The 19,421-nt window shown below is 42.4% G+C and overlaps 1 protein-coding gene across 1 annotated transcript in view; it reads left to right on the forward strand.

Moving 5' to 3' along the window:
• The first annotated feature begins 2,189 nt into the window (after positions 1-2,189).
• Positions 2,190-19,421, forward strand: part of LMCD1 (LIM and cysteine rich domains 1) — a 65,314-nt gene continuing 48,082 nt past the window's right edge. The window contains exon 1 of the mRNA XM_077822675.1: positions 2,190-2,434. Coding sequence (XP_077678801.1) covers positions 2,408-2,434 — 27 coding nt within the window. The 5' untranslated portion in view covers positions 2,190-2,407. The remainder of the gene's footprint in view (positions 2,435-19,421) is intronic.

The raw sequence follows: 19,421 nt of genomic DNA on the forward strand, positions 1-19,421 counted from the left end.
TAAGATGTGAAAGTAAGTCTAGCTTCTAGAATGTGTGTTATGTGTTATTTTGTTTGATAAGGAATCATTTGTTTGCAACACGTCTACTTGCTATCACTTGACTCTGTACGTTGTTAAATAAACTTTTACTTATTTTCACTATCTGAGTGCTGTATGTTAAACGGAGCAGTAGTCTGAGGTATAACTGGTAAGCTGGGATTCGGTCCTGTGTCTGTGGCAACACCGAATCTGTGAATACTGTGTCCAGTGGAAGAGGGACTGGACCCTCCAGGGAGACACTCGGAGGGCTTGAGAGCTGGAGCGTGCCTATTGCTAACCTGCAGAGTAACAGCAGGGCCTGTAATGCCTAGAGGGAGTGCTTGTGTTGCCTGTGGCAGGTAGAGTCAGGGAGCTGGCCCATGGCAGGCACAGACAAGGCTTCCTCACACTAACTGCAGGTCATAGCGAGGTGCCTCACAACCATGGCTGCTGCTGGGAACTGTCACATCAAGCCACCTCTCAAGTCCTCTACAGCAAGGGGGAAGCAGGGAGGGAGCTGTATCTCTCTGTGCCGCTTATGCGGTGACACAGCTACATGCCGCCCCATGCGCAAGCCATGTTGCAAAGTCAATTTAGCCCTGAAACATTAAAAGTGCCCTACCATTTCCTGATCCTGTGGTGGAAGCTCCCTGCATATGGATTTGAAAAGTGCCTTTGTAAACTCATTTCCCAGACTCTGTGTGTGTGCCCACCCTTCATCATATGAGCTTGAAACACAATATCCTTATGCCATTCTAGTCTGAAAATGCCTCTTTGAGGGGGCTTTATAAGTAATGGGATTTTTAGGTGTGTCCAGATTTTCTCCCATACCTTTTCTATTCCAGATGAATTTAAAAATGTTCAGATGTATCTCGTGAAAAGTTTAGAAACAGCTGCCCACAACCCATCAGTTAGTTGTTTTTAAACTTTTCACGAGATACATTTGAACATGTAATAGGGAGACCATTCAGCCCTGATCAGTTATTTTTCTTCACTGCTGAAATGCCTGTTTTATTTCCGAACACAACAAGGTAACTAGATCCTGCTCTTTGACTGGACTTCCCATTTTGTCTGTGTTTTTCAGCAGCTTAGAGCTAGACCCCAATTAGGAAATGGGAAACAGCAGGGCAAAAGGGTGAAGTGAGGAAACTGAAAACACAGGTGTATGAAATCCACTTTGACTTTCATCTGGACAAAGGGGCTTTTGTGTTTAAATCGCTGCAAAAGAAAGAGCAGGAATGAACTCCTTGTTGAGGGCGTTAAGGAAGATCCTGCAGTTTCATGTCAAAATGTCATGTTTATTCTACTATCTTGCACTGGGGCTTCCCCCACCCTCCAACAAAACAATTACAAGGGAATCATGTTTTTTAGACCCTTGCCCTTCTAATATATTTGATCTCTGTCCACTGTGATAAACTGACCCAACACATTTCTGCCTGATTCAAGACCTATGAGACCCCACCTCTCTAGCATTCCCCAGTGCTAAAGCCTATGGCACTGGCAGCTTAAAAAAAAAAAAGTTTTTGTTTGAAGGATGCCTATTCACTGTCAAATATTTTAATGACTTGCCTTTGCACTGTGGTTCTAACAAATCATATATCACCCTACAACCCTTTCAGAGCTCACAGTTCTGCCCCCCTTCCCTCAAACACACCCCAGTGCAAGAAAATATTAGCTTGGCTTGGAAGATAACAGTCTGGTTTAAATCAACACCTTGGTTATTGCAAAGTGGGGAGGGGGGGGGCGCAGTGTGAGATTGAAGGAGGGGAGGAGAGGGCAGAGCAGGTTTAATTTCCAGATTTAAAGGACTAAAAGTGCCCTGGATTCTCTTGTTTAAACACCCACACTCCCTTTTGCTGTGATTCCGTGAATGAGTTGGTTTTCCAAGATCGTTGCTTTCCTCCTCCCCTTCCCCCTCCTTCTTCCTTTAAAGGAAAAAGGCTACGGGGGGGAGATGTGATTCAGGCTCCAGCCTCCCTGCTTGCGATTGCGCGGGGCAGATGTGCAGCAAACTCTCAACAGCTGGGTCTGGGTGCCGCCTACTCCGCCCCCTGCCCCCGCAGGGGTGAAAGTGAGAGCAAGAACCTGAGGATCGAGTCTCACTCCGGCATTGGACGGAAAAGTTGGAGCCCCGCCTCGGATTGGCTGACAGCGTTTTAGAGGGAGCTGTAGCCTCCAATTAAAGAGGCCCCGCGCAGGCAGGCTGGCTGCGGAGAGGGCTTGAGCGGCAGCCTTGTTAACCAGCTCTACTCTAGCCCACAGCCCTTTACAAACAGAGGTCGTTCACCGGCTGCTGCCAGGAGTACAGCCTGTCGCACCCTGCTGTAGGGCACCGAGAGAGCTGACACCTTGACGACAGGGAAGGGGGAAAGAAAGGACCAGGCTTGTAATGGATCTGAGCCCAGGAGTTCAAAAGGTGAGTTGTAACTTTATTTGCACCTTCTGCTTTGTATATTCTCTCCCACTCGCCTAGCAAGGTTAGGAGTGGCTAGTATGTTCTAAAGTTTGATGTGCCTTTCCGCCTCCCGCAGTGGCTCTAGCTAAGTAAAGCCTCTAAACAGATCAGTGCAATTTCTTCCTGAACACAGACTCTCTGTGGTGTCACCTTGATCTTTCCTGTGCTAATGCCAGTGGAGGTGTTAACTTACTCTCTTGGCTGGGGAGACGGTAATGTTTTTCTAAAGGACACAGTTAATCTGCTGTCACTTTGTAGGATTTGCTTTCAGCCACCTTGTGACTCGTTCTACCATCGGTGTACTTCAGAGAGGACAATCAGAAAGGTAGCCTATTTTGGTAGATCTTTAGTAACAAAACCCCCATTTTCCTTCACCTCTCGTAACGTCTTTGGCCACTGCCAAAATGCTCGCTCAAAGTACTGGGAGCACAACTCAGGCACAAGGTAGCTAACTTCTCTCTCTCCAGGGTCTGACCCTTCACTCCCACAGTGCTGGCCTGGTGCCCAGCGCAGTGTGTGTATGTTTTTTGTTTTTGTTTTTTTTTAAATAAATGTGCAGGTCAATAAATAAAACTGAGTGTAGTTTGTTACTCCCCTAGCTTGAAGGCAGATAACTTACCTGCACACAATGGAAAGAAGCCAGCTTCTGGAAGGAATTCAGTTTTCTATTCAATGTAGTCATTTATCTCCTAAGCAGATGGAGGAATAGCCCTGGTGGGTGCAATTAATTACTCTTTCCAAATCTCTTTTTGAGCTAGTTATCTAGCAGTGGAAGGCTTGCCTGACAAAACTTGATGCCTAAATGCATGATGGGAAAGCTGGGAATGATATCTTCTGAAAGTTGAGATTCTTTAGAAACTTTCACCTTGGGCTGTTTTACAATGAGGAGGGAGTTTAATTTTAGATTTGACTCTCCTCACTAGAGTGGAAATCCGTTTAAAAATGGGTTTGGTCTTGTTCCTTTCCTTCGTAGAGTTGGATTATAGGAGGAACGCTTTTCCCCCTTATTGCCACTTCCTTAATTGTCCACACATTGTACATGCATGCAAAGATCTTCTTATTTTTCTCCAAGGCTACAGTTACAGATTAAAAAAAAAAATCTCATGTACTAGAAGTGGGAGGAGAGAGGTTTTTATACACCAGGGAGCTGGAGATAGTGGAACATTTCAATTCTACATTTTTTGCCCAATTTTGTGTGTAACATTTGCTCCGTGTCCAGCGTAAGGGGTTGTATGGAGCTACCCCGAAAGAAGCCTGTGATGGAGTGGTGGCTTAGAGTGGTATGCATACAAACAGGGCTTGATCCTTCAAGCTCTGAGCACATGCTTAACTTTAAGCATGTGAGTAGTCTCGTTAATTTCAATAGAACTACTCCTGCTTAATTGTAAGTAGGGGTTCTTGGGTGCTGTATTGGCTCAGGGAAAGTATGCTCAGCATTTTGCAGGATCACACTGTAGTGATCAGGATTCAGAATGGTTTCCACTACCCTTCTATGACTTATAGAAGTGAATTCTCAGTGTGATGGTATTGGACTACTTCCATCCCTTTCTGGGCCTAATCCAAAGAACACTGAAGTTGATGGGTTGTGGGGGCAATCAATTGACTGACATAGGCTCTGGATCCAGTGCATAAACAGCAGACACAGAAGGAAGGACTGTTACAAAATAAGTGTATTGTTATGTGTAATATAAAACATTATGCACTAAGTACATGGAAAAAAATCCATAGGGAACTTTAATACAAGAATTGAACTATATAAAGCTTTTTGACAGGAAAATGTGTATCGAGAGAGTTTACTTCAGTAAACCTTCAATTGGCCAAAACCAATTACTAGTCCTTATCTATTCTAAACTGATATATATCACAGCTTTGACCATCAGCCTCTACTAGAGACTTAGATTACCTTAGAGAGACCCTTTGGGTGGGTGGAGTTTGTTTGTTTGTTTGAGACTGGGCAATTTTCAGTACTTTATCACCCTTACTCAGGAAGTGAAGTCCCAGGCCACTTTCATTCTTTTCTTTGAGTTAGAACAACTGAACATCATCCCACTGTGATTCCTGACTTAAAACTGAATTTAAGAGCTGTTAGTCTCCAGAGAAAAGATATATATGGTGTATGTTGTCAAAGAACTGGGTACTTTTTGGCTTTATTTTCTACACCTGCATGGCAGCATAACTAGGGAAAGAAAGAAAACCACCTCCTTGAAGTGAGATCACATGCATCTCTAGGTTTCTGCATTGTCAAAATAGCACAGTTTGGATTTCTTTACAATAACAGCTTCTTACCTCACTACTTAATGGCAACAACCCTGGTAGCATGGTTCCCCCCCTCCCCCCCCCAGGAGCTGGATGGGGGCAGCACCCACTGACTAGCATGGGTGCTGTGTCTCGGGGCCTCTGTGCATATGGCTGTAGCCACCCTGGAATCTGTCAGGTTTGGTGGCAGGTCTTGAGGTGGGAGAAATGGGTGGCACCCCTACCATCCCCAGCTAAAACCTTCCATGAGCGATTCCTTGCGGAGAACAACTCCCCAAAAATCCCTCTCCTGGCTTCTAATACAGGAAACGAGGATCTGTCTCTGTGAGACTGACATGGCTCCCTCTATTTGAAGTAGTGATGAGCAGCAGTGGCACCATTGAGACCAATGGCAGGGATCTCTCCACAAAAAGCACTGTGCAACCTGTTTCCCCCCACCCCTGCACCTCCTTTCCCTCTGAGCTTGGGACCCAGCCCTGCTTTCTCACTGCCCTACCTGCTCCCGCTGGTGCAATGTGACCCCATGGGTGCACATTACTGTGCTCTCCTGAGCTCCGGGACTATGGCTGTGACAGGCCATTGCACCAATCCCCTGGGGAGAGGCAGCTCTTTTGGTTTGCCCTCTGTAAACCCTCCCAAAGACCAGTCACAGTCTAGCCCGGAACATCTAACTGATCTGTGCTGTCTTCTCCCTCCCAACCTCATCCTCTTCCTCTCCCACTCCAACTCTGCTGCTGTCTGTCCTCCATGTGGTCATCAACTCCCCATCTTTCATTCCCTCCTGATGCATGTTGGAATGCTGCCTGGCTGAGATGACTGTCATTGGCATTGCTAGTCTAGTGACACTGGTTCCACTCACTGTACAGCACACTTTTTTTATATATATATATATATATATATATATAAATTTTTTTAAAAGCCCCTTATTGCCAGAATGTCATTGGGCCATTGCTTCCACATGGGGTGCAGTCCCACAGCCTGAAACGATCCCTAGCAGAAACCACACAATGACAGCAAAACCTGAAGTATATGGGGCAAAAAATTTAGCGGTAGCTTTTGATCATCCAAGAATACTTCCTCTGATGCCCAGAAATGAGCCTTTCTTAGGGAAGGCCAGAAGACGAAGCTCACTCTTTGGCTGCATCTACGCTACAAGCTGAGGATGCGATTCCCAGCTCATGTAGCCATACTTGCATTAGCTCTCCTCTGAGATAGCATGCTGAAAATCATAGTGCAGCTGTGGTTGCCCACGCAGCAGTGTCGCATGGTACAAGTCCTGAGTATCTACCCCTGAGGTATGGTGCATTTGTACTCGGGGTGGCTAGTCCAAAAAAAGTTTGAGATGATGTTTTGAAACCTTTCCTGGGGCAGAAAATCTGTTTTCCAGCCAGCTCTAGCTACTCTTCCCTCATGCTGCAACTCATGATGTGGATACCGTATGCAGGAGAACAAGGGGACTACTTATCTCCCCTATCTGCCCAGTGTGAGTATATACTATGAGTGACAATCTCTGCACTAGGCTGCTTTTGCCCAGAAGTTCTTCGTATGTGATTTGAGAACGAACAATGATGCTGCACAGCTGTGGATCACAGAGGGGATATTTTGCACTCTGGATGCAGAAACTTGTCAGAGTCTTTCCAAAAGATAAAGCTTTATACAGAGCTGTCATTGCTGAAAGATATCATCAGCAACTTTGGACTTCATTTAAATGTGTGACAAGCATTGCATGAGTATCTGCTCTGCATTACAGGGATGTGGTGTCATGTTCACATGTCTTTGCACAGTTGCATCTGAAGGGTCAAAATAGGGCTAAAACTCCCTGAATCCACGGACCCAATGATTTATCTCCTTATCTTCTGTAATTGTTCTGATAAGTTGTCTGTCTCCTATCACCTGAATTGGAACCAAACACAACAGTAAAAGGAAAAAAGCCCCAGCTAGTTCACACTTAAAGGGAAATGCAGTTACATAATACCAAAAAAATTATCTTGCATCAATCTGTCCGAATAATAGAATATGTTCAAAGGCACACGAATGTCTTTGGATTAGACAGCCGTTTAATTTCCTGAATTGTGAGAAGGGCACTTTTTCTGGGCACAAGGTGAGCTACTGTCAACTATTAATTTGGCTCGGCAGTCTCACACTGCCAGTCTGAGCAAGTCTACGAATGGGAGTCTGGAATTCTTTAGGGCTTGTTACAGGGCCTTGAAAATTTGATTTTTTCTTTTTTTCTTCAATCATTGTTGGGTTTAGTTATTGCTGATGTCTCGCCCAGTGTATTATGGGACCCCTCCTCTAAGGAAATTAAAACAAGGTGAGGGGGAAAGCCTTCTGCTTGGAGGATCGGTGGTTTAGCTTAAATTTTGAAAAGATTTTTTTAACTCAAAACAAAGATGTTTTGCAGTTTACTGGAAATATTTGAATGAGCACAGAGAAACCTGGGCTGCTGCCCCTGAATTCAAACTCTAATTTGATCAGGAAAAGGAAATAAAAACTGCGCTCAAAGTGAAGCGGAAGAGTTTTGTTTGAGGTGATCTTTTTTTGTTTTTTCTTTTAAAGCAGGGGATGTCCATAGCTAAATGAAAGCTGTGCTGCCCAAAGTGGGCGAGCTAGAGAGAACATAGGAGCATAAGCATTTGCCATAGTGGATCTGATCATTAGTCTGTCATGTCTGGAATTCTGGATGGACAACCTAATGCTTCGGAAAGTGACAAAAAAACTCCATAATAAATCACCAGCAACCCTGCAGTAGTCAGCATATGCCTTGGGGCCAGAGATTTTATTTATATCTGACTATGTCTAATGATATAGAAGTGAATGAGAGCTTTGTTTCATTTGATACTGCAGAATTTGGCTCACTGTTATAAGCCATAAAATTACCCGGAACTTTTTAAAATCCTGCAACTTTTTTGGTCTCTGTCTTAATGCAGTATTGTGAGACCTTTAAATTGCTATATCGCTTATTTAAGTCAGTCAGGAGCTTTAAGCTAAATCCACAAAGTGATCTTCCTTTTTTTCGCTGTGCATGGTGGGTCTCCTACAACTGTCCAACCAGCTATTTGAGGTCCCTTTATAACATCACAACACAGAGATGTATTTATAGTGAAGCAGTCATGCTTCTTATCAAAGACTAAGACTTAAGAGAGATTGAGTAAGGATAACAGGAAAAGAAATGGTTACATAACAAGTATAACTCCTTGGAGTCTAAACTTAACTTTAACAGGCTAAAATCCTTATATGAAGTCATTTCTCACCTAAAACAATCTCCCAGCATCCCCAACTCCCGTGGCTGGGATCCACAGATGCAAAAAGCTCTGTTCCTTTTTACTCTCTGATGGAGAACAGGGTGTTGCCTTATAACTGCAGGACAAATCCAAAAAACTTTTGAAGTGCATCTCTAGACATGGCTCTTTTTTTCCTGTTGACTTCCTATCCCTCCACTGATTGCTTGTAAATGGGGCTTTGCAGTGTTTTGGCTCACCATGCTTACTCCACATGTGAACCTAGACAGACTGGAGAATATATACATATATAGCCCTTTGTCTGGCAACACCAGTTTTTCACCTGTGTTGGGTGGTAATGCTTGATACTAACTATAACTTATTTAGTCATAACTTGTGAAATATATGGATGATTAAAAATAATATTAACGACCAGCAAGATCCTGGCTTTCATTTAAGATCTCATACAACATTCTTTACAGATAAATACTATGACGGCAATTTGTTGTGTGCAGTGAGTTTGTCAGGGTACTGTTACAGAACAGCAAACACTTTGCCAGTTGGCACTGACAAGGTCTGAGTGACATGCATATTTACTAGGACTGCACATGTAAACTATAGTGACACTGCATGCAAAAGGATTTCATTAGTTATTTGCATATGCAAGTGTTTGTTTGTGTGAACAATAACTGTACAACCAATTGCATGTCTACACTGTCAGAAAATCTGACCAAAATATTTTCTACGCTTAACCTGGAAGGAAAAAGTACTCCTTGTCTTTCTCAGTATTCACAATTGCTGGTTGTGGATCACATGAGCAAAAGTTCAGAGTTCCATGTTGGAACCTTGTTAGTTATTTTACACGGTTCAGCTAATGCAGACCCTACTCTTAACTGGAAAGCCAAAAGGCATTCCTTCTTTGTGTAGCTCCAGTAGATCTCAATGGTGTTACATAATGTACTACCCAAGAAAACTGGAGACACATTGCCATCTGTGGTCATATTTAAAAGTTGGTCCATAGTTGTCATATCTGCATGACTTGAATCAGTATGTACCCCAATGAGAGCAATCCTCCTCCTGTTGGAGTGGGATGACTAATAGCACTGCATTAGTTGCAAAGGAAAACATTCATCTTACTGTAGACGCTTGTTTGTCTCTACTAACAAGTATTTCTGTGTACTGAATCATAAAGTTGTCAACACAGTCTGACCTCAGTGCAGGAGGATTGGGAGTTCTGCCCACACCCATGCCTTTCTTTCTCTTAGACCTAGACTGTTAAGGCACTGATGTTGTCATATTTTGTCAACTGTCATGTGAAGAGGGGGCGGGGGACAATATTTTTGCCTTTCCCTCATCCTGACTAAAACAGCCTTGAATGAGACCAAACACAAATTGCTATGAAACTTCAGCCAGTAGCTCACTGTGAAGAATGTGTGGGTGAAGAGCTTGTGTGTTTGGGTTCTATCTAGACTTTGGGGCCAGATCTGGCTTACCTTATGGTTCAGGCACTTCAGAAATATTCTTCCTGCAGAAGGAATTTGAGAGTCCCTTTTTTTATAGGAAGTAAATAGGGAGAGGGTCTGAAGTGCCAAGAATGTAGGTATTGTTTCATTCAAAATTAGGAGTTCAGTGGAGCTGTTCTGAGACTATTTAGCCACTACAGTCAATATTTTAAGGGCTGTTTCCGGCCACACTCCCAGGACATTCTCACCACACCTGACCCTGGCTACAAATTCTTTAACTCTGTCAGTCCAGTTACAGATACTCTGAATAGTTTCTCTTGTCCTTATTCTTATTATAGACCCTCCCCTTCATCACCATCACCACCACCACACCTCTTTAGTGTCCCATTCTCTTCTGTTCAGTCACAGGCACAAGTGTAGAATCTCCACACCCTCCCCCTCTTCAGTCCTTGGCCCACCACACAATAAAGTGCAAGGGTCTGTACTTTTCTTTTAAAAAAAAGAGTACTGAGATAAATGAAATTAGTAGCAGTTTTGGAGATTGGGAACTGCTGCCTGAAAAGCCATGATAGGTTTTTTTAGGCCAAGATTTTTAAAGGTGTTAATCATCACTCAGTGTTGCAGCATCTGACTTATTTTTTGGGAGTTTAAATTCCATCCACATTTGATAATATTTAGACTCTGAAGTACCCTAAATCTCTCTTGAAAATGAGCTTTAGATTCCTAAATCAGAGGCTGCAATGCTGAGTGCAGCAATGCCTAAAGATGTCTTAAAATCTAGGCCTTAATGTTTAGCAGCTCCTTCAGGAAGAGTATTTTAAAACCAGCTAAGAACTGAATCCTCTGAATCGGTCAGAAGAAAGGAGAGGGGAAAACCCCTGTCCCCACTACTGGTGTGCAGTACCCATGTAACATTGCTCACGTTACTGTACATTCTCTATTTTCTAGAAAATAAAGACTCATCCAATGTTTGGAGGGTGTGTCTAATAGCTCACCATCGGTTCCAAGGTGAGATGAGTACAAATAATTAGGGCCACAGGCTCTTTAATGAGGATAGCAAATGAGCTGTTTGAAAGAAATGAGCCTTTCTGAAAAAGCGGACTTAATTAGTAGGATACAGAATTTAACATTTGTGTAAAATCCATGTGTAACTGAGAAAATCCAGGCTGTAGCAGTTGTTAGGCCCTCAGAGATGCCCAGGGGGCATATTAATAACATTCCCCATTTCCTTCCCCTCTTTCATGCACCCGTGAACAAACCAGCTAAGCTTTTTAGCAGCCTTGCAGGGATGCTGCCCAGTCTCTGCTGGGGGCACAAGATTGAAAGCCTCACAAAAAGGGAAGAGGAAGAGTGAACATAACAAGCAGCTCCCTATGTGCTTTTATTTAGCAGCTAGACCTAGCACAAGTGTGTTTATATGCGTACAGACACCAGCCAGAACAGAAGCAGAATAATAACCCAAGACAAGCCATAGCAGCCCAGTTCCAAATCAGATTTTGATTCCCCATGGGATTTTCATGGACTTGATCTTTCCCTTCTAAAAGGCATGGCAAAACTCCCATTGATTTCAGTGGAAGCAGGATCCAATTCTATATTACTCTTTCAAAACTTCACTAATACTTGATGCAATCCACTAAAACTATGGGCAAGTTCCCCAAGATTTGCTCAAGCCCTGGCAAAGTGCTCCTGACATGGAAAATCTGTTGGGGGAAGAGAGTTCATGACAGCAGAGAATATCTTCCTATCACTGGGAGTGTGTAGGGGAGCAGAGCTAGCCAAATAGTTTGCACCAGTGGCCAGGCTGGTTCTACAACCAGGGCAATGTTTGATGCAGCGCATCCATTCTGCAGCCTCAGCCCATGAGATTTCTATGGATTGCCAGCCATAAGCTGACTTAAAGCTGCTGTCCTCTCTTCAGGAGGAACCCTGAGGAAGGATAGGTGGTAGAGGTACCTTCCTCATAGAGATTTTTTTTTTATTGGCTGGGGCTCCATAGAGGTGTCATGCATGTGTCCCCGGCAGCAAAAGGGGCATGGCTGGTACAGTGGAGTGTAACTTAAATGACCTTGTGCCAGCTTCATTTGACTTTTGGCTTTGAACTATAGAAAATGTATTCATTTGTGGAACAAGTCATTTGACTTAATGTTGTCTCACTAAAAGCCAAAAATTACATACTGTAGTGTGGAATAGTTGAATATAACAATAAAATATTAATGAGCCTGGACTATTGTTTGCAGCTTTGTAAAAGCATTAGCTTTTCTCCTCTGGAGTCCCTTTGCTTAGGTTACAAATGGACATAAGTCTGATGTTCACATGCGTTGGGTCTAATCATAAATGTGTTTAGGTGACAAGCTTCCATTGGAATAAATGCTATTTAGGTGCCTAAAAACCTTTGAGGATTTGGATCTTCCTCCTTTTTAGACAAATATCCACATCTAAAATTGTCATGATTGTTTTAGTCTTGGGCCTGCAATATATAAACAGTCCTACGGTGGTGTGACTTTGGAGTGAGGTCCATTGGCAGAGCTATGAAGAGAAGCTGTGATCGCAGTTAGCTCGTGATGGGTCGGTTCCTTCAAGGTGATGAGTAGTCTCAACTCTTATTGACTGTAATGGACTGAGGATCAGACCATGTGTTATGTAACTCTGTTCTGGTATGGACAGAGTCCATGGTAGTGATTTCAACGTAAGACACACAGGGTATGTCTACACAGGTATAAAAAACCTGCAACTGGCCTGGGTCAGCTGGCTTGGACTGCAGGGCTAAAAATTGCTGTGTAGATGTTTGGGCTCAGGCTGTGACCTTGTGCGGGTGGAGGAGCCCCACTTTGCCTTGAATGGTACCTTCGGCTATGTGCTAACTACTTACGCTAAACTTATGGCTAGAACAACATAAGAAGAGCTATATGGGGTCAGACCAATGGTCCATCTAGCCCAATAGCCTGTCTTCTAACAAAGGCCAATGCCAGGTGCTTCAGAGGGAATGAGCAGAACAGGTAATCACCAAGTGAACCATCCCCTGTGGCCCATTCCCAGCCTCTGGCAAACAGAGGCTAGGGACACCTTCCCTGGCTAATAGCCCTTGAACAATGCTGCATACATTTGATTATGTAATCATTCTTGAGGTTAAAGCATCCTTTATAATCCTATATTTGCAAAGCAAGGACCCAAGCCTGCAGTCCTGGGCAGAAACTCTGCCCTTTGAAATCCATGGGAGCTATGAATACTCATCACGTGTCAATCAAGCCACTTAGTTAGGTAACGTTAAGTTCCTGAGGCAAAAATATTCACGCTTAAGTCTTTAAATACATTTTCCAATCACTTCTTCTAAAAGCTCCCCGGATTTGCATTTAAGGTTTTGTAAAGAAACCAAAGTTTCAACACCTATTTTGAAACTCTTAGGTCTCTACCGGTGAGTTTATAATATCCAAGGACAGGCTTTCTCCATGTGAGATTTCTGATGGTGCCTACTTTCATTTGAGCTGTAAATACTGTGGGAACAGGGAATGTGATCTGTTACCATGCTCGAACCAATAGGAGTCACGTGTTCTGTCACAGCTTTCCTTTGTGGCCTTTGGTGAGCCATGGGGAAGTTAAATGGCTTGCAATTTCCCCATCTATCAACTGAGGACAAGGGTGCTCGGGGGGGGGGGGGAGAGGGGGTTGAGGCTCTTTGGATGGAAAGTACAACAGAAGTGCAAAATATTAGTAGATTATTACCATGCTTGTGGTATTTCAACACTTCTGCTTCCAGTGGGAAGCAGAAAGCTCAGAGGAGGCACACTTAACTGAAATATAGTACTTATCCGAACGTTTTGGAACTTATAAGGGCTGGTATTCAAATTTGGGCAGCATCACACCCCCAAACTTCAATTTTTTTAGAATTCAGACCAAGTTTTCAAAGCTCCAGTTTCATATTGGTGGAAAAATCTGTTCACCTTATTTTTTTTAAAAAAGCCTGTCCTTTCTTTATCATGAATTCACACTCTGTTAGAGAAAGGAATGCTGGCTGCCAAGTATGTGCTCTTGGACGAGAAAGATATTTGCAGAGTCTCTAGCTCGATTATATCTTTGTCGTACTGGAGGTTGAAATTTGGCACCTCTGCTGAAATAGTTTCCTTCAATATCAATGCCTTTCCCTGTGCTTTATATATTGCCAAAACAAAAGGCATTGTTTTTAGGGTAAACTTCCCACACTCTGAAGTACAATGTCAGTTAGTACTCCCAGCATTCCAAATGGCACCAATTCATTCCACATCTTGTATCCAAATACTCTCTATTGGATTAGTTTAATTCAGACCTTAAAAGTGACTTTTTTCTTCAAAGTGTAATAACATGAGTATCTGCACTTAACCTAATTTGTTACCACAGCAAGTCTTGGTCAAGATCGTGCATATGATGGACCCTGCTCCCATGCAAATGATAAGAAAAGAAGTCTCAACAGTCCTTCTTTTTCCCAAGACAAAGAAATGCAGGTGTTGATAAATCTCACACCTGACAAATTTTTGTCACTTTTTAGTGAATTCAATGCTGGGGAGAGGTGCTGGATTGACGGCCCTACATGATGAGGTTCTCTCTATTTGCAGAACTTCGCCACATTAATGTTTTGACACAAAGCTGAAGCTACAATCTCCAAGGGGTGGAGGATTGTTCAGTTGCCATTTTAACCTCTGCTGAGACATCCAATTGCCCTGTTGGCAGATTGTTGTGATATGCCATGCTTTCCACTGGAAACTGGATGGTGAATCCATAGGTGAGTAATGGACATGGTCAAGGAGCTCCTTCCAAAAGTCACTAAGGACAAGCTTCTCCACAGCATTGTAGCAATGTGAATTGTCCATCCTGAATGTTGTCCTCTAAGAGACTAGGCCTCTCACAGTTGCCTTGTGTGACAAGACATTAGGTTGCTTGTCAAAGTACCAAGTTGGCCTCACCTAGAGGGTACTTGACAGGACACAGGCATTGCATAGTTCTGGACTCCTCAATCGTAAGGAGAAAACGAGCATATACTACTACTAAAGAGAGAAACTGCTTGGCAAGGTTAATATTCCTATGCCTCAACTGTAGGACCCTTGCTGTGTTACATCATTCCTTTTGTACTTCATTAACACACACTTGTCAAGAACACAAAACAGCAGCATAACTGTAAGCAACTCTGGAGCAAATAAACAGGTTTCATCTTGTGAACTGGTCCAACTGGCTTCATCTTTGAACTTCAACCATCCAATGACCTCTATATTGAAATTTTTGTATATTTTTCTCCATGCAACTGTAGCAGCATCAAGACACAAGACCAAATGTTTAGACCCATTAAAGTCAATAGGGAATTTTGCCATTGACTTGAATATAGCCTACATATGTACAGTAATCATCCAAGCCCTACATCATTGCTTCTCCATTCTGCTTGTTGAATGCAAGAAGCAAATGTTTTGCTTAATTGTGGAACAGTAAAACCAGAGAGAGCTTTTTGCATAAAAGGCATGGTGAACATCAATTCCAGAGCACAAAGTGAATCAAAACAACTCAAATTGGCTCTGACTTTAACTTCCCTACTCTCTGTATAACAGTCACTTATACCAACCAAGATTTGTTTATTACAGGGCTAAATGAGACCCAAGGAGGAAAAATGTTTGTATATTTATTTATAATTTTAGTTAAAATAAGGTTTTTATATTTTTGAGCACACAATTCTTTTTGACCACATAATTTTTGTTTTTAATATTCAGTTACATCAACCTTTATCCACTGAGGATCTAGCATATAGATCCTAAGTACTGTGCCAAAGTTTCTTCAAAGAACTCTTATCTCTTCCCTCTTCCTCCCCGGTCACTTCTATCAACATCCATGGTGTCAGGTAATCCTGTTTTACTAGGGAAACACATCGGACTGGTGCATATTAAGCATTGTGGTTTCTGAAGAACTGATCTATAAGAGTTGTTAGAACTTTTCAGTGCTCTGTCTTTGAGAGGATACCTTTTCTTCAAGGAGTTTGTCAAAAGGTTTTAAAAGAAAGCGTCGTCTTATGTTGCCTAAGTGAAGTGAATCCCTAAACCAAACTATGAATTCATGATACTCCAGGCCAGGTTCCTGCTGCCTATGGTGTGGGCTGATGGGGATCTTTGTTCTGCATGTGACTTTTAGGCAGATAATACATACATACCACCTACAAGGTTGCACAATACTTTCCACAATAAGACCCTCTCCAGCTGTTCATAACTTTGCTAAACTTTACTTTAGCAATTTTCCATGCTGGATGTCTGCCTCAGGCTAACCTGGGGTGGGGGGGTGTTGGGTGTTTTGGCTTTTTTTTTTTTTTGTATGAATGAGGCAGGGCTCCTGTATTAAGGTGATCATTTTAGAGTGATCATAATGCCCAAGGAGCTCAGCCAACCTTTAATGCGATCACTACCTAAATTTTGACTGCTTGACATTAAAAACTTAATGTTCCTCTAACATAGGTTTTCATGTAATTTAATATAATTCCTGGCATTCACCAGAACATGTACCTTGTCCTGTATTTGGTGATGTCAAGTTGTTATAAATATAGGTCCTGATTCTTCAAACACTTCGTTCATTCTGTATCCCTGAACAGTCCCATTGACTTAATTTTGGCCACTCAGAATTCATAAAGCTAAGCATGCATGTAAGTCTCTACAGGGTTATGGCTCCAAGTTGTGTACACCCTTACCACAGTTCCATGTACCAATGGACCTATGCATGTAAACAGCAAGTTTAGCCACAAAATTCAGCTTTTTGTGTGTGCAATTGCCAAATGTGAAATGCAACTGGAATATACTGAATTGCTAATAAGCACATGCAATCCAACATATACGTTTCTGAAAATCAGACCCTCAGTGCCTTTGCAGCACCTTATTAATTTAAGCACCAGCAAGAAATTGGATTTTTATTTATTTATTTTAATCCACCATGCAAGGTCCCCGCATCTACTTTCAGTACAGCACAGATTTAATGGGTAATAACTCAAAAGTCTTCCTCTCTTGGGAGTCGCCCTTAATCTTAATTTACATAGCAGGTTATGATTGCTCTATAAATGTCCAGCATATGCATGTTCTAAGGCATTAATTAGCCTATATACTCTAAAATTATTTCAGTAAATCTGTCATCTTCACTAAAGATGCTTCCTTTTGGAAGACCTTATGATAGGCATGGAAGCTTAGTGGTTTTTTGTTTTGGTTTGTGTTTTTTGTGTGTGTGTGTTTGTGTTTCGTTAAAGCAAATTTTAGAGAACTTCCCTACATTTTAAATAAGGGGAAGTGTGTGTAAATTGTAGTGCATTAACTGTAGGTTTGTGCTTAAATGAGGCGCCCGTCTCTCCCCCTCCTTCCCCCCCCCCCCCCCAAAAAAAAACCCTCTTCACATTTAGGCACTGAATGAAGGACTAGATTCTCAAATGCTGCACACCCAGCATCTTCCATTGTGACTGCCCATATTTTTCCATACTTCTGAAATTCTGGCCACTTAGTTAGGTACCTAACTAGGAGACCAGATTTTCTGAAAATCTGGCCTCAACTATGGGTGCTGACTGAATTCCACATCTCTAAAGTGTGGTTCATGATACTTCTCTTCCTCAAAATGATTTTGGGGGTAAAATAAACGAGACCCAGAAAAGCCAAACAATGCATAGAAACTACAAAAGATCACCTTTGGACCCACAAATTTGGATGCTTACCAGAAGAATTACTTGGAAGCCTCCATGAGGGAGAGTCTGAGTTCTGGTACTTAGTCTCCGTGTTTTTTGCCAAAATTAGACTGACTTTTCTCATAGTATATCAGAATTTCTGCCCAGAATGGGGAAACGAAGTGACAAGAACATATTGAACCTCACATATATTTGGGTTAGGTTTGTTTCTATTTTTGGGGTGAAATTTTTGAGCCCATTCTTATCCACAGTGGATCACCCATTCCCATCTGAAACACCAAGGATATATCTACTTCCTTGTTCTTAAGCCCAAGAGAAGGCATATAATCTATTCTGAGGATCCAGCTGCTATCAAAAGTCCTAACTGAAGTGGGAGTAAGAACTTCTAACTGAAACACAATTCCTCTATTGCTGTACTAACTGGATCTGCCTTGGTAGGAGCAATGTCCTGACTTTCATTGAATTTAGGGCAGGTCTTGTATACCTTACATCTTTCTCAATGAATCCTGCCAGTTCCTCATGCATTTATGAATAGAACTGAATGAGTGTGATGTACTTTGCTTTGTTCAAAAGTGAACCAGTTTCAAAGGATGACATTTTACACAACTGTAAAGTCCAGTCACTTTCAATCTAGTGCAGCCTGTATACACAGGGCTACTGCAGCTGCTTTTGATTCAGCTGTATGTAAACACTATCAGCAGAAAGGCAGACATGTTTCCTTTTCTCTACAGTCATAATCATCACTATGCCAGCTGAACTATAAACAAGCATGAACACATTTATGAGCTTTGTCCTAGAATGTCTCGAAGATTTTGAGATCAGAAGATGGGTGGGCATGATGACCCTTGTGGGAATTCCAGAAACGTTGATCACTTCTCCAAAACTGGATATGAAACACAGGAGAGGAACGATAAGAATCCCAAAGATGTGGAACTGAGTTCCATGCCAATAATCACCCCCCCTCCCCACCATTCTTTTTTTTAGGAGCTGTGGAACCTTCATTATTTCGGGTAGATCTAAGTTTTTTTTTTTTTTTTTTTTTTTTTCACTGAGACTCCAGCAGGAATGGAGCTGCAGACTTGTCATACCTTGATAACGTCCTTCTCCTAACAGCTTTTTTCTTTTTCCTCTCCTCTTCCTGGAAGCCTCTCTAATCACTGATGCTACATACAGGGACGTTGGCAGAGAAGAGTGCTGCAGCCTCTGGCCTTGGTCAAAGGACTCAGCGAAAGTCAAATTCTAGAGTGAGCTACTGTTTACAACCGCTTCAAATAAACTAAGAGGGATGTTGTTCACTTTTTAAGCTTCCCTGGAGATGTGGGTGCAGTGTACAGTTGTTTCCAAATCTAGATGGATCGCAAAGGTCAATACAGAATAAATATAACAAACCAAAGGAAACACAAAAATTCATACCGCTGGGCCTGCTGAATGCAGCGAAGAAAGCCTTTGTCCATATATTGAGTATTTAATTCTCCTGTCCTCCAACATAGTGCATCTTGGGGGGGAGGAGTGTGTGTGTGTATATATACACACATACAATCTCACTGTTCAGCTTGTCTTGGCTTTGTTTCCGTCCTTCAGCCCCTGTGATTTCTTTCCTGGAGCTTATGTTCAGATCATGCAGCTGCTTATACAGATTATACTGCAGATACCTGCGCACTCTCTCACTTAAAACACTTCCCACCCTGCCATGATATGAAACCTCTTAAGGAGACTTGCTGAGTTAGGCATCCTTTTCCTACCAGTCCTAGTTCTCTAACGCGTGCAAATAAACCTTAATCTAAGGAGCACAACCCAGTTAAGCAATTGCAATAAGTAATTAAACTCATAAACATGCTGCATGGAATGTCCCAAACCATCTAAACATTATATGCATGAATTCTTAGTGTTTTCTTGCCCGTGGGAGTCCTTTCAAAGCTGGAATTGTTAATGTCTGAAATTCTATGCAGGCTGGAGGAGCCCCACCCATAACATTCTTGCTCTGCCTTACAGGCATTTAACCCCAGCTTTCAGGCTGGGCTGGTAAGTGCCCGAAACGTTCTTGAATGCAGGACTTCTTAAACTATACCAAAGAACTAGAACTAAGCAATCTTTAGGTCATTGTTTTGGAACAGATTCCTCTTCCTCAACAATCTTCCCATAAGACAAGCTAGAATTTGACTTTGGAAAACTTTAATGCTAAAGGGATGGGCTCAAACCTCAGTTACTCAGTGAATTCAAATCCACTCTCTGAAGTTGCTTCAGTGATGCAGGTCTCTGTGGCTGTCCGTCGTGATGTGTGGAGTGGTTTTTTTGTTTTTGTTCTCCCAATTAAAGCCTGTACTGAAACACAACCACCTCAAGGTATT

This window comes from Eretmochelys imbricata, chromosome 7, assembly GCF_965152235.1.
Source record: "Eretmochelys imbricata isolate rEreImb1 chromosome 7, rEreImb1.hap1, whole genome shotgun sequence".
Classification (NCBI taxonomy): Eukaryota; Metazoa; Chordata; order Testudines; family Cheloniidae; genus Eretmochelys; species Eretmochelys imbricata.